Below are 12,030 nucleotides of genomic sequence, written 5' to 3' on the forward strand. Positions count from 1 at the left end.
TCAAAGCGAGCCTGGGGCACCTGGAGTCCAACTGAGATACTTCAACTACAGGCAATGCGTTGGTCAGAGTGACTGATGAGCACTTTGCATGATGCATTCACAGGATAACCATCCACCAAAGCTGCTGCTTTAAGAATTTGTGGCTCTCAAGCAGCATTTTGTGCTTGCGACTGTAGAGCAAAAGCGTTGTGCAACAAGTGACCAAACTTCTCGTGGTGTCTTTCTACCTTCTAATAGGTAATTCCAAAACCCAAAAGATTTTAAGATAGAATACTGCTTGTGAATACATCCTCTCCCTCCCACTCACACACACTCCACTACCAGCACCAGCAGGGAGATTCCTGCCACTTTTATACATGCAAGCTCCTGGGCAAATATTAACTAGCAGAAATGCAGTAGCAACTTGTTATCCAACAGATCACAGCATGTGTTTCCACTAACTCTCACAATGTCTTCCATCTTTCTTGGCAACAAAAATACTCTCGCCAAAACGGATATGTGCAATATGAAGAAGGACAGATAACACCACTGAAGTGCATTCTGCATTTCTGCATGGATGGAAGTCGGCTCCTCAACCCCGAGTATCTCACCAGTCTGGAATTGTAGATGGGCGATTTGATGGGGGATGGCATCGGGCAGCTGATCCGTTTTTCCTTCTGGCGCCGGTTGCAGAACCAGACCCGAACCACTTCTTTTTCCATGGAGAGCTGCTCTGCTATCAAGGAGATCTCCTCTGAGCTGGGCTTGGGGTTCTGCTAAGAAATAGCAGGAGGTTAAAGAAGGCCCCAGAGATCTCCGACTTATGGCGTCAGTGCATTCTTCTGCTGCTGGACAAGGGTGGGGTGGGTTGTAAACTGGAGAGGGCAGAAAATTTGCTTCTAAGGCAAAAGGTAAACATTTGCATGAGAGATCACGTTCTGTGAACCAGACAAGCACCTCTGATTCAACATCAGATCCCATGGAATCAGCGGGGATGAGTCACAGTGCCTGGCCCTGCTGTTGCACAAAGCATGCAGCGCTTTGATCCCAGCACCACCTTCAGTAGTTGCTGGAGAGGAAGGTCATGGCTATTGGACACAGCCCCGAGTGCTGTTTGTACTTCCCTGCACCATCTCACAAAACCATTTCATCTCTTTTTTTCCTCCATCCCCCACTTAGAAACGTACTCCCATCCTCTTTTTTTCCGACTCATTCATTTTCTGGCACACTTGACTGCGTTTCGCTCTGTGGTTTTTGATCCGAGTTGGAGACTTTAGGGGAAAAAACAACCCAGCATGGCGATGCCAGGGCAGCTTTCCTGTTACAAAGAATACGTACTAGCTAAAAAATGAGCTGCCTGGAAAGATCTGAAAATGTCTGCCTTTTGTTCTCATCAACAGTCTTAGAAGGAAAATTTGATATGATCAGATGTGATGGAGAAAACAAGAAAAAATGAGGGCTGGTCAGAAAGAGTTTCAGTGAAAAATGTTCAATGGATTGATGTACCCCAACTGACTGAAAGCTCTGTAGTGATTTTTCTTGAAAACCTTCATGTTTAAGAAGTGAAAGGCTCCACTTTCAAAATGATTGGCAGCACCCACTGTGCCAATGCTTGGCTCCTTCCTGCACCCACAGGAGCCGTCCAGCAGCTCCCAAAGAGAAGAGGGCAAGGAGGCATCTTCCCAAGCACGCTCCTAACCTGCCATCAAAACAAACAGAAAAGTGGTGGAGAGCTCCCAACACATTGAAACATTCTCTCCTCACATCTTGGAATCTTTTCTCCAGCGTGGAGCGAATGTTGGTCTCAATGCTGGTTCGCTTCTTCCTTTTCCGTCCGAACATCTCGTTCACGGAGGGGTAGGAGCTGGGAGTGCTCATGGAGGAATCCAAAGGAGCAGATTCTGGGGAAAGAGAAAAGGGAAGATGCTGAAGATCACAAGTTATCTTCATTTCCAGCTCATTTCTGGGAACTGTGGCGCCTCGTAAAGTGAACAAACACATGGAATGTCACCTACCCGCGTCACTCAGCCACTTCTCCAGCAGAGGTTTGAGCTTGCACATGTTCTTAAAGCTGAGGTTGAGAGCCTCGAAGCGGGAAATGGTGGTCTGGCTGAAGTCGTTGCCATAGAGCTTCCCCATGGCAAGGCCAACGTCACCCTGCCAGGGAACATGACACAACGCATTTGGAAGGGATATTCCAATTCCAAAGAAAGCAAATCTATACCTACCATTGTATCTGCCATTCCTCCAGCCATATACGCCCTTCCTCCACCCACTCCTCTGCCCCAAGCTCCCCCAGCCCAACGTGTTCCAAGTGACACCAGTGTTCCTACAGAGGAAGCCGCTCACCTGTGTGAACCCCAATTTGATCCGCCTCTGTTTGAAAGTCTTAGCAAACTTCTCGAGCTCCTCCAGGTCGCTGGGCTCCTCGGATGCTCCGGATGGAGTGAGGTGCTTAGCCACTTGCAGGTGCTGGGGTACATCCAGGTGAGGTTCGACGGATGAGCCAGGGAGCCCAGAGCGGCCCACAGCCTACAAGACAAGCACAAAAATGAATAGAGTCAACTCCTATTGCTGTTCACCCGTAATAAAGCAGTGATTTACATAGAGGGGTGCTTCCCAGGTGGCAGCACGTGATGGGGGAAGTTACCTGCGATGCCAGGCTGGGTCCTGGCTGGGAGAGGAGAAGGCTGCCCTGCTGCTGGGGGAAGGAAAGGATGTTGGGCTGCAAGGCTGGGGAGAGAAAAGAGAGACATCCCATCAGATCGACTCCTCTGTCAGCACCCAGGAGCAGAGCATTGCTCCACGGGAAAGGCTCAAGAAGGTCTAAATGAAAGACTTCAGCCAGCTCGTGTTCAGAATACATGACTTTTAGGACTTTTGGCCATTACGAGCGAGAGCGGCTCCAAAGCGGATTACAAAACAGGAAAGTTTGGGTTTTGGTTGTGGTTATTTTTTTCACTTCATGGTCTTTTAGGCCAAAAGGGACGATGAGAGTAATGATGTGGGTAAAACACTTCAGCCATTGATCCCTGCATGGAGCTCATTAACATCAGGTTCAGCTAGGACATCTTCTATAGACATCTAAATTAGATTTCAGATGTCAAGCTGCGGAGAATTTATCACACTCTTAGTGGTGATCCCTGCTAGCACTTAATCACTGTAACGGCTGTGATAGTGCACCTTATTTCCAAGAGGAGCTTTGCTGACTCCAGCTTTCAGGTACTTGATCATGTTAGAAATATCCCGATCCTACAGTTAATCTCATGAACCTGCCCAATCTGCTCTCTACAATACATTTCATTTCCAAGTGTCACATTGACCCTTTCTTTTCTCCCCTGCTCTATTTCAAACAAATTGAATGTCTTTTGGAATATATGTACGCTGACACGAGATGATGAAAGGAAAAAAAAAAGAGAGAGGAAATCTATAAAACTAACAAAAAGTAGTATTTATGGACGCCAAGGAATTGTTTAGTTGACAAGCTGCTGTGCACGAGCCCATACATCCTACAGGGAATGTCCTAAGGGATTTAGTAGCAACTAAAGCAGTGTAAGTCCACAGATATTTAGCTGGGCTCTTGATGTCTGTTGTGGGTGAAGTCTGAGGAGGTTAGTGAGGATTTACAGCCCTTCTTGAAACAGGCAATATTTTCGATTGATTGGAACTGACAATTATTTGGAAATCTATAGACATTTACGGGCTTGTGCTGAAAAAAGGAAAAAAAAATAGATAATCTCCAGAATCTCACTCCCTCTCTCTCTCTTTCCTTTTTTAATTTAGATCTGAATGTGCAGGATCCCATTTATTTATTTAGATTGGGGCCTCAATAAGCCTTCGTTAATGCTGGAACAAGTTTGAATTTCAAATGCAGGCTGGTAATGAGGTGCACATTTTTAACAGAGAAGGTAATTAATCACAGGAATGGCTTGCCTAGGGACATGGCGGATGCTCTGTCATTTGGAGTCTTTAAAAACATGATTGAACACCTTTGCAAGAGCTGAGCTCTAGCTGAAATGAAAATTACGGACTTGGTTCAGGAATCACCGGTTTGACAGCTGATGAGACACAGGCTGTTTTCGTGAGATGAAGTCTTCAGCAGCAATATTTTGGCTGAGAGTATTCCCAGCATCTCCCAGGCTGCTCGCTTCCACCCTTACGGCACAGAGCTCTCCCCCTCTCATCCAGTATCCAGCACTGCTGCCTGCAGGGCTGCGCACCGCATGATGAAGCGGCCCTGGGAACTTCTCTGCTTTAAAAACAGCTTGAATGCACTGAAATCAGCCCCAAACCAGCGGCCTCTTGCAAAGGTTAAAGCCACAACCAAGACCCTTTGGCCATGAAATGCATGACCTGATGCACCCATCGGTCAGAACTCGGGATGTATGGAGGATGTATGGCCTGAGGGATGACTTCAGGTCTGCCCCTGCATCACCCTCACCAAGCTTCTCCTTGCACCAAACCCAGCTGTGTCTCCACTTTCACTCTCCAGTGGCTGTGCCTGCACGCAGCAGAGGGTCATTAACGCTTGATAATCATCTATTCAAATGGAAGTGCTCTTGCACAACACGCTGGCCACACGCCAGAGCATCCCGTCTCCATCGAGTCTGGAAGAAGAAGGGGTCACAGCCAAACAAGTGGCCATCTGTTGGAAGGGCTGCAGCTGCCAGAGCAGCCTGCTTAACAGCAGAAACCATAACTCTATCAAAGGAAGCAAAGTTCTGTTTCCCAGCATCATGTGTTTCTTATTACATATGAATAAAACCAGGCAGTGAGCAATAGATTATCCCTGCCTTGCCAGCTCCAATAACCTAAATTCTGGGCTGCTGTCAAATGTACATCTACTGTCAAACATACATCAGAGAGTTTCTTGATGCATCACTCAGCACCACTTGGCAGAGTGAAGATAAAAGATAGGCTTCCCACTTGCCCACAATATAATACTTTTTCAGAGCTGTGTGTGTATGGCTGCACTCAAGCCTTTTGGGGTTTCAGTCCTGAGTTCTGGCTCGTGCAGAGGGACTTCTGTGCTGGAATAAATAAGAATGAGAAGAAGGGCCCAAACCCCTTTGCATCTGGCAGGCTGGGGGCTATGTCTGTCCATAAGCTCCATCAATGGCACCGTCTGTGCGGTGCTTGTTGGAGGAACACCATCCAAATACCGGAGATAAAGACAACGCCAGGAGGACCCGCCCAAGCGCTGGGTTGAGCCCTCAGTCCTTTCTCTCCCCATAGACGTCCCGGCCCCACGGATGGAGCAGGATTTGGGGCGGCCCCCAGGTGGCACTCGAGGAGCGCACAGCGCAGCGTCTCCGCCCCGCATCCTTCCGAGCGCCGTCCGCGGGTGGAAACCCCACGAGAGACGGGGAAACCCATCTGGTGACAAGCATCGGGCTGCGGAAAGCCAGCGGTGCAGGTTAAAAGCGACAGGAGGGAGAAGGGAAGGCTCTTCCTAAGTAGGGATCTGCTGATGGCAATGCTCCTTTCATTGCTCTTACCTTGCTGCCCTGCCTGGGACTGGGAGAGGAGGAACTGAGGGACGGACTGCATGTGGCCGGGAAGCAACACGAGCTGCTGCAGGGTGTGGAGAGAGCTCATATCCTACGGGAAAAGCAAACAACACAGCTCAGAGATGTCAGTTCTCCGCATAGCATCACCTCTCTGTGAGGTTCCCCACTCCCCGGTCTTTTATGCTGCCCTTGACCCCGCTCACACTTCTCATTTAATTGCTGGCACATCTCATATGTGTCCTTTGTGCACAATAGAGCTGCAGGTCCAGAGCCGCCCCAGGATCTGAAGGTTTCAGCTTGCTAAGAAAAAAATTCCATGCACACACTGACATCCACGGGGAGAATGTGCGCTTCTAACTGAAAAAGTTAATGCTTGAAAGACATTTTTTGAGGGAATGGAAATCAAAACCTCCTTGTCAGAAGCAACAACAACCCCCCTTGGATCTCAGCTTCTCACAGACATCGTATTTTTGAGAATACACTCCCTAGGATCACACAGACTGTCCCATCCCACCAACGCTGAGCTGCTTTGTGCAGGAAAATGGGCTCCTCACCAGCACTGCGATGGACACAGCCATCAAATCCCAACGTGTTTTCTGTTCTTTGCCACATATCTGCTGGGCTTTCCCCACTTTGCTCTGAACAGAGCAGGCAATAGGGACTGAGAGATGTTGAGAATGCTCCTTCACATTACTAGGGTCCCTACATCATTTTTAGGGATTAGGGAATAAGAGTTGGCATTTGTTTAGGATAGGGAGAAAAATGCCCCAATAAGACCAAATCTCTTTAGGAAAAAAGTCCCTCAAAGAATAAATATCTTCTCTGGTGTATATCAATCGGAGCAGACAGGTACCAAGTTGGCTATGCTGGTTCAGATTAAAAATTAATCTAGACTAGGGTGATAACTCCAGTGATGGCATTAAGCAGGCATTCACAGGAACGAGGAAGGCAAAGGCAAACATATCCAACACCTCCCCTTGGTGTTCCCCTTGGTCCAGTTATTTTCAGCTCAAGGGATTTCCTGAGCACAGTGTGATTTTCCTTAGTAAACCCTCAACAGCAATCTCTCCCAAGCACACGTCTAGTCTGCCTTTGGGTCCATGTCAAACGCTCTGCATCCTTTGGCATTACACAGACCTGCTGAAAAGAGGCTGAGGAGGACGTTGATTTGTGCCAGCACAGATTCACTTTTTTGATTCAGTGTCTATCACATCCTCACGTCTCCTTTTGTCACTGCCAAAAGAGTATTGAGTTTGGCAAGTGCCTCAAAAACAGCCTTTCCCTTGGACATGCTTGAGCCCTGGTGCAGCAAAGGCACTCACCCCTGCAATCTGGCTTCCAGGCATCATTGAGGATCCCTGTACAAGGTGTCCTGACCTGGGGGAGATTGTAGATTGCAAGGAGTCACTGAGGTCTTCAGTTTTAATCTGGAAAAGAGCAAAGTGATGCTGGCATTAGGGGACAGACGTGGGGAGGTTAGGAGCTGGAGATGGGAGAAATGGAGAAGGGATGGCTGTGGGACAGGGGGAGAGGTCTGGACCCAGTGCTTCCACTCCTGGCTGGGTCATTCCCCACTTCTGCTCTCCAGTTTACAACACATTGTTTTCTGCTCTGCCAAAACCAAGGGGGGATTTGCAGTTTGCTCAATTAAAGTGCATTAATTAAAACACTTTAGGAAGTTTCCAGTGACTTAGCAGGCTTTAAAGCTTCCCTCACACAAAACATTGAGGCATTCTGTGGTGTTATTAGGAAGACACGACTATTTCCCTCTATAGACCACGACTCACAGCCCTATATTTGCTGTGGGCAGCCTCACGCTTTTCTCTGTAGGTAGCATCAAATGGAGAGCGGAGCAGGAGAGGAAAGGTTATGAAGGGAAAGACCTCAAAAAGCAGTGTAATCTTCCAGATTTGAAAATGCACCAGTCTTGGCACCAAATGTACCAAATGATGAGAAAACAGCAAGAAACTGGGAGGTCCCATTGTATTGGATCGACAGAGAAGTCCTTAGAATGAGCTGTGGGAAAAATGCCCAATTTCACAGACATCAACCCAGCGGTCATTTAAACCTACTTTCATTTCCAAGACAGATTTCATTCTACAAAGATCACAGTTTCTGAATCCACGTTGTTAAGAATTTACCCAGGGATGTGAGGACTGAATACTTTCATCTGGTTTACTGCAGAGTTCCCACGTTCATTTCTAATATTGCTTCTACGTATAATGACAGTAATGTTGCATCATTTCACATTAGCTGACAGTTTTTAGCTGGGAGAGAAGAGGGGTGAACCTCACTGGGGAGAATTTAGAAGTTTATGGATTAATTCTTGAAAGCTGAGGAGCATCTACGTGCAGACGCTGTATGCAAGAAAACATCATATAGATCTCTTATAATACATTTTCTCTAAGGAAAGGTAGAAGAAAACAGATCCCAGATTTTGGATTAAGTTCTTACTGAGTGTGAGAGCGCTCAGACCAAGGCTCATCTCAACCATCCCTGTCCTAATCTAAGGCAGTGCAAGAGGCTCCCGTTCCCACAAACTGGAAAAACCAGGAGAAAACCTGAAAGGACACGTCTTGAAGACCTCATCCAGAGCCTCAACATCGCAGATTCACTCTTAGTACCAGGTCTGCACCTTCCACGTCCCATCAATTGGCCCCTAACTCAACACTGCCCAAAAGCAGAGCAGGGTCACTTTGCTGGCGTTGTGCTGTAGGTGACGCGGCCTTCAACCAGCAGAGGGGAGCAAGAAATGTCCCTTCTAAAGACCGTGGCACAAGCGAGTACTTTTGGCCTGAAGGTAATTTTCACTTCAGTTTGAGTAAAGCAAACAAACGGACAACATTCCCCAGCGAGAGAAAGAGAAGATGCGATCGCTACAGCTGCGGTGCTGGGAGACCCCATGAACATTTTGGAAAGGGCTGTGCGGAGGGAAGAGAGTTACAACACCTCCTTTCATTACAACTGCAGCTCTGGATGCTGCCGAAACTCGTTTTGCAATCACACGAGCTCCTTGCGACAAGAGCTGTACATGCTACGAATTCCAGTTCTTTCCTACCTCTCAGGTTGGCATGATCATCCCGCACGGCCTGGCGAAAAAAAATCAGATGGAAGAGCTTCTTGATTGCTATCGACGCGAGTTGTGTTTAAATGACTGAATAAATGGTAGCAAAAGGCTCGGCAGAACACCGTTACCCTTGAGCCATCCGCTCGGCGGAGGGAAATGGCTTTTTGTATTTTTCCTTCCCTGAGGGTGCGTTAAAAAAGAATAAAAATAAAAATAATAATAATAATAAAAAATCATCCGAGCCAAAAAAAAAAAAAAAAAAGTTTAAAAAAAAAAAAAAAGTCACCCCTGCTGACAATCCATGGGTCAACCCAACGCGATCATCCGAGTCCAAACAGTCCCGAAAAAAAAAGAAAAAAAGTTGTCTCAGAAAACGAGGTGCTGGATCCCGCCTGGGTGATGATCCCAACGGGAGCGGAGTGTTGAAGAAGCACGAGCCATTTCCAAACTGAAATCAATTTTTACAGCTGCCAAGCGGAATGATCTGGAAGCTTTCCAGGCTGAAAGGGGTGTGTAGCTGCATCCCGGCATCGCACAGTATGAGAACGGGAGGTGGGTTTGGCAAAGGACCGGTTCCCCATTTAAAAACAACAACATCTCCCACTGCTCCTTCCCCCGTCCCTGGAATTCTCTGGCTCTCTCCTGCGCAGTGGGCGGGATCCTGGGTGTTCTTGACAAATCCTCCCATGCACCTTTTTTCATTGGTTTTAGGCTCAATTTTACTTCTCCCTCCTCTTCCTCTCCCCACCAGGCCTGCAGCTGGCTAATTGTTCATTAGCGAGAGATCGGGGGATATCCAAAGCTTTTGGGTTGGTTTATGCAAATCCTGCACCTTCATTTTTTTTCCCCAGCTAAACCAGCACTATTACCAAACGTACGTTAAAGAACCCAAACCAAACCCCCCCCCCCCCAAAACCACACACATTGTGGGTGCGGCCACTCAAAATCATGAGACTCCCTTAAAATCATGTTGATTTCAAACTAATAAAACAAGAGGAGGTGTTGCCTTCTCCTTTCCCAGTGCATCCAACCCGTGCTTGCAGGTATTTTCTACAAATATGAGAGCTTTCCTTAAGAAACCAAAGGAGGTTGAAATTGTCACAGGGTCACCCTATGTTGGCTTTGGCCAAGCTCCATGCTACAGCACGGCAAGAGAGCAATGGTGATTTAGCTGAAGTCAGGACAGCTCTTGCTGTTGTTCCTCAACGATGACCATGGTCAGAATGGGAAGAACCAACATTTCTTCCCATTGACTTGGATTTGGGGAAACTGCACTCTCCAAGGCTAAGTGACCTGGTAGGAGAGCGGGATGAGATCAAACAGCACGAAGCTCCCTGCTCGCTTTTGGGTGCCTGCCCCGGGCTGCAGCAGGTAACGGCAGGCGGCACCCGCATGCACAGCTCCTTTGGAGAGAGGAATCACACTTGCAAATCTCAGGTGGATGTTTTCACAGCCTTAAAATAGGGTCAGCTGCCCCCGAGCAATGCGAGTGAAAAAACACAGGAAGGGTGACTGGAGAAAGGAGAGTCCCTTCCTTCAGTTGGCGAACATGCTTGCTGGGCATGGCCAATGATGGATTGTTTCTTGCCTATCTCTAGCCCGAAAACAAAAACAAAAAGCAAAACAAACTAAGAAACATATTGAGGGCGATGGAAAATGATCAAAGCTCTTCGGCTTGCTTGCGTAACTGATTTGTGGATGGTGTTTCATAAACATTTCATAAGAAGGAGAATTATGAAGAAAACATCTCCCAACCTGCCTGCAATTACTGCACAAACTCTTCCTTACCAGTAGGAAGAAGGGAAGGAAAAAAAAAAAAAAAAAGTACATCTGTTTTGTAACTGATCTGTGAACTTTTGGCAAACATTCGGCTCGTGAAAACATCCTGCAGACATATTGCAAAGCTGCACGGAGCTGGCCTTACACAAGGAAGTTGGAGAGATTCACATTAGCAGCTCCAGCCTCAGCACGTGGAAGGCCGTACCCTTTCAAGAGACAGACAGACAGACGGACGGAGCGAGCCACGTGCACGGCTGGCAGCAGGATGCCATTGGTTGGACAGAGCTCTGGCTGCAGCTCCTGGCATCCACCCAGCGCCAATGCCAAGGTTGGCTGGAGGTGCTGCACGTTACCTCAATTAGCAATTCAGGTAATGAACAACAAGCAACCGGCTGTGGCCCCTAGACCAGAAAGAAGCAAAGCAGGGCACTGCGTGTTGGCCATCTGCATGGCTTGTCCTTGCCCACCAGGCAGCCCACACACAACCCCAAGCCTCCTCCTATGGGAGAGCATTGATAGGACATAGCACCACTCCATCCTCCTCTTTGCACAGGTGGGACTGAGTGATTCAGCCCACCCTGGGATGCTTAACCCATGTTGAGATAAAAGCTGCCCCAAAAGCCACACCAGCCTTCCCCAGCACCGAGCAGGAGCTGCGGTTGTTCTTTTAGGGCTGAAGACAACTGTACGTGTTGGGTAGTTTCTATTTAGCCAGTAACCTCTTTGAAACAGGTATTTATCTGCCCTCGTATCTGGCTTATCTCACAGTCAGCAATTCACAACTGTTTAAGCCTTTGACTTACACGTATTCCTCCTACTACAGCTGCAGAGAGGAGTGGGGATGGCTGCTGGGGCACACAGAGCTTCAGAGGGTCTGAGCCACTTGCCCTCCACCAAAAAGGAGCAGCGCATTTCTTCCGGGGCTGAATCATTCCCCAAGTACCATTTCCTACAGCAGCATTGCCTGAAGTCAAGGGAAGATGCCTTATGGTAGAACCAGATATCAGAACTGCATTTGGGGATACTGCAGCCGGCCAAGCCTTCCCACCTTCCCATGGTGTCAGTGTGCTTCTTTGTGAATTACCTGCACATTTGGGCACCATAAAATAAAACACACACTAATAATAAACTATAGCAATAAGAATAATGGGCTTGCAATTACTATTTCCATGTCTGCTATCCTGCACACACAGCAAGGCTTAACAGACACCGGGAAGAAAGCAAAAAACTCCAATATTAACACAACAGCATCCCCTCTATAAAATTTGATATCCTCTCACACCAAAGGGTGAGATCTTGAGGAGCTGTCAGTGTGACAAAAGCAGAATTAATCCCACGCTGAATGCCTACAGATGACATCCTACTGCTCAGTAATGACAGCACACTGAAAAATTAAAATGTAATCCCTAACCTCAACACACCTGCATCAGAGCTTTACGAGGCCTTGGTGCTTATTAACTGAGGTCGGATCTGATATGCTTTAACCCTCTGAGCTTCAGCTCAGGACACTCATGTCTGTGCCACGGCTGCAGTAAAAGCAGGGGTGGGAAATCAAAACTGAGTGTCACTGAGATCTGAGCTCCACAAAGGGGAACTGAAGGAGCCACTCTCCGCTTTGCATTCGCAGCACTTCTGGCACAGCGTAACCACACTGCTTTTGCACTGAGGCATAGAACAGGAAAAAGTCACCCTGCT

The 12,030-nt window shown here is 47.7% G+C and overlaps 1 protein-coding gene across 2 annotated transcripts in view; it reads right to left on the bottom strand.

Moving 5' to 3' along the window:
• POU2F3 (POU class 2 homeobox 3) overlaps nucleotides 1-12,030 on the bottom strand; it is a 36,883-nt gene that overhangs the window by 3,451 nt on the left and 21,402 nt on the right. For both annotated transcript variants that reach the window (XM_003212687.5, XM_085209318.1), the window contains exons 5-11: nucleotides 6,812-6,916; nucleotides 5,478-5,580; nucleotides 2,630-2,712; nucleotides 2,329-2,511; nucleotides 1,995-2,136; nucleotides 1,744-1,880; nucleotides 591-752 (exon numbers count right to left, since the gene is read on the bottom strand). In XM_003212687.5, coding sequence (XP_003212735.4) covers nucleotides 591-752; nucleotides 1,744-1,880; nucleotides 1,995-2,136; nucleotides 2,329-2,511; nucleotides 2,630-2,712; nucleotides 5,478-5,580; nucleotides 6,812-6,916 — 915 coding nt within the window. The remainder of the gene's footprint in view (nucleotides 1-590; nucleotides 753-1,743; nucleotides 1,881-1,994; nucleotides 2,137-2,328; nucleotides 2,512-2,629; nucleotides 2,713-5,477; nucleotides 5,581-6,811; nucleotides 6,917-12,030) is intronic.

The sequence above is a fragment of the Meleagris gallopavo genome, chromosome 26 (assembly GCF_905368555.1).
Source record: "Meleagris gallopavo chromosome 26, MGAL_WU_HG_1.1, whole genome shotgun sequence".
Classification (NCBI taxonomy): domain Eukaryota; kingdom Metazoa; phylum Chordata; class Aves; order Galliformes; family Phasianidae; genus Meleagris; species Meleagris gallopavo.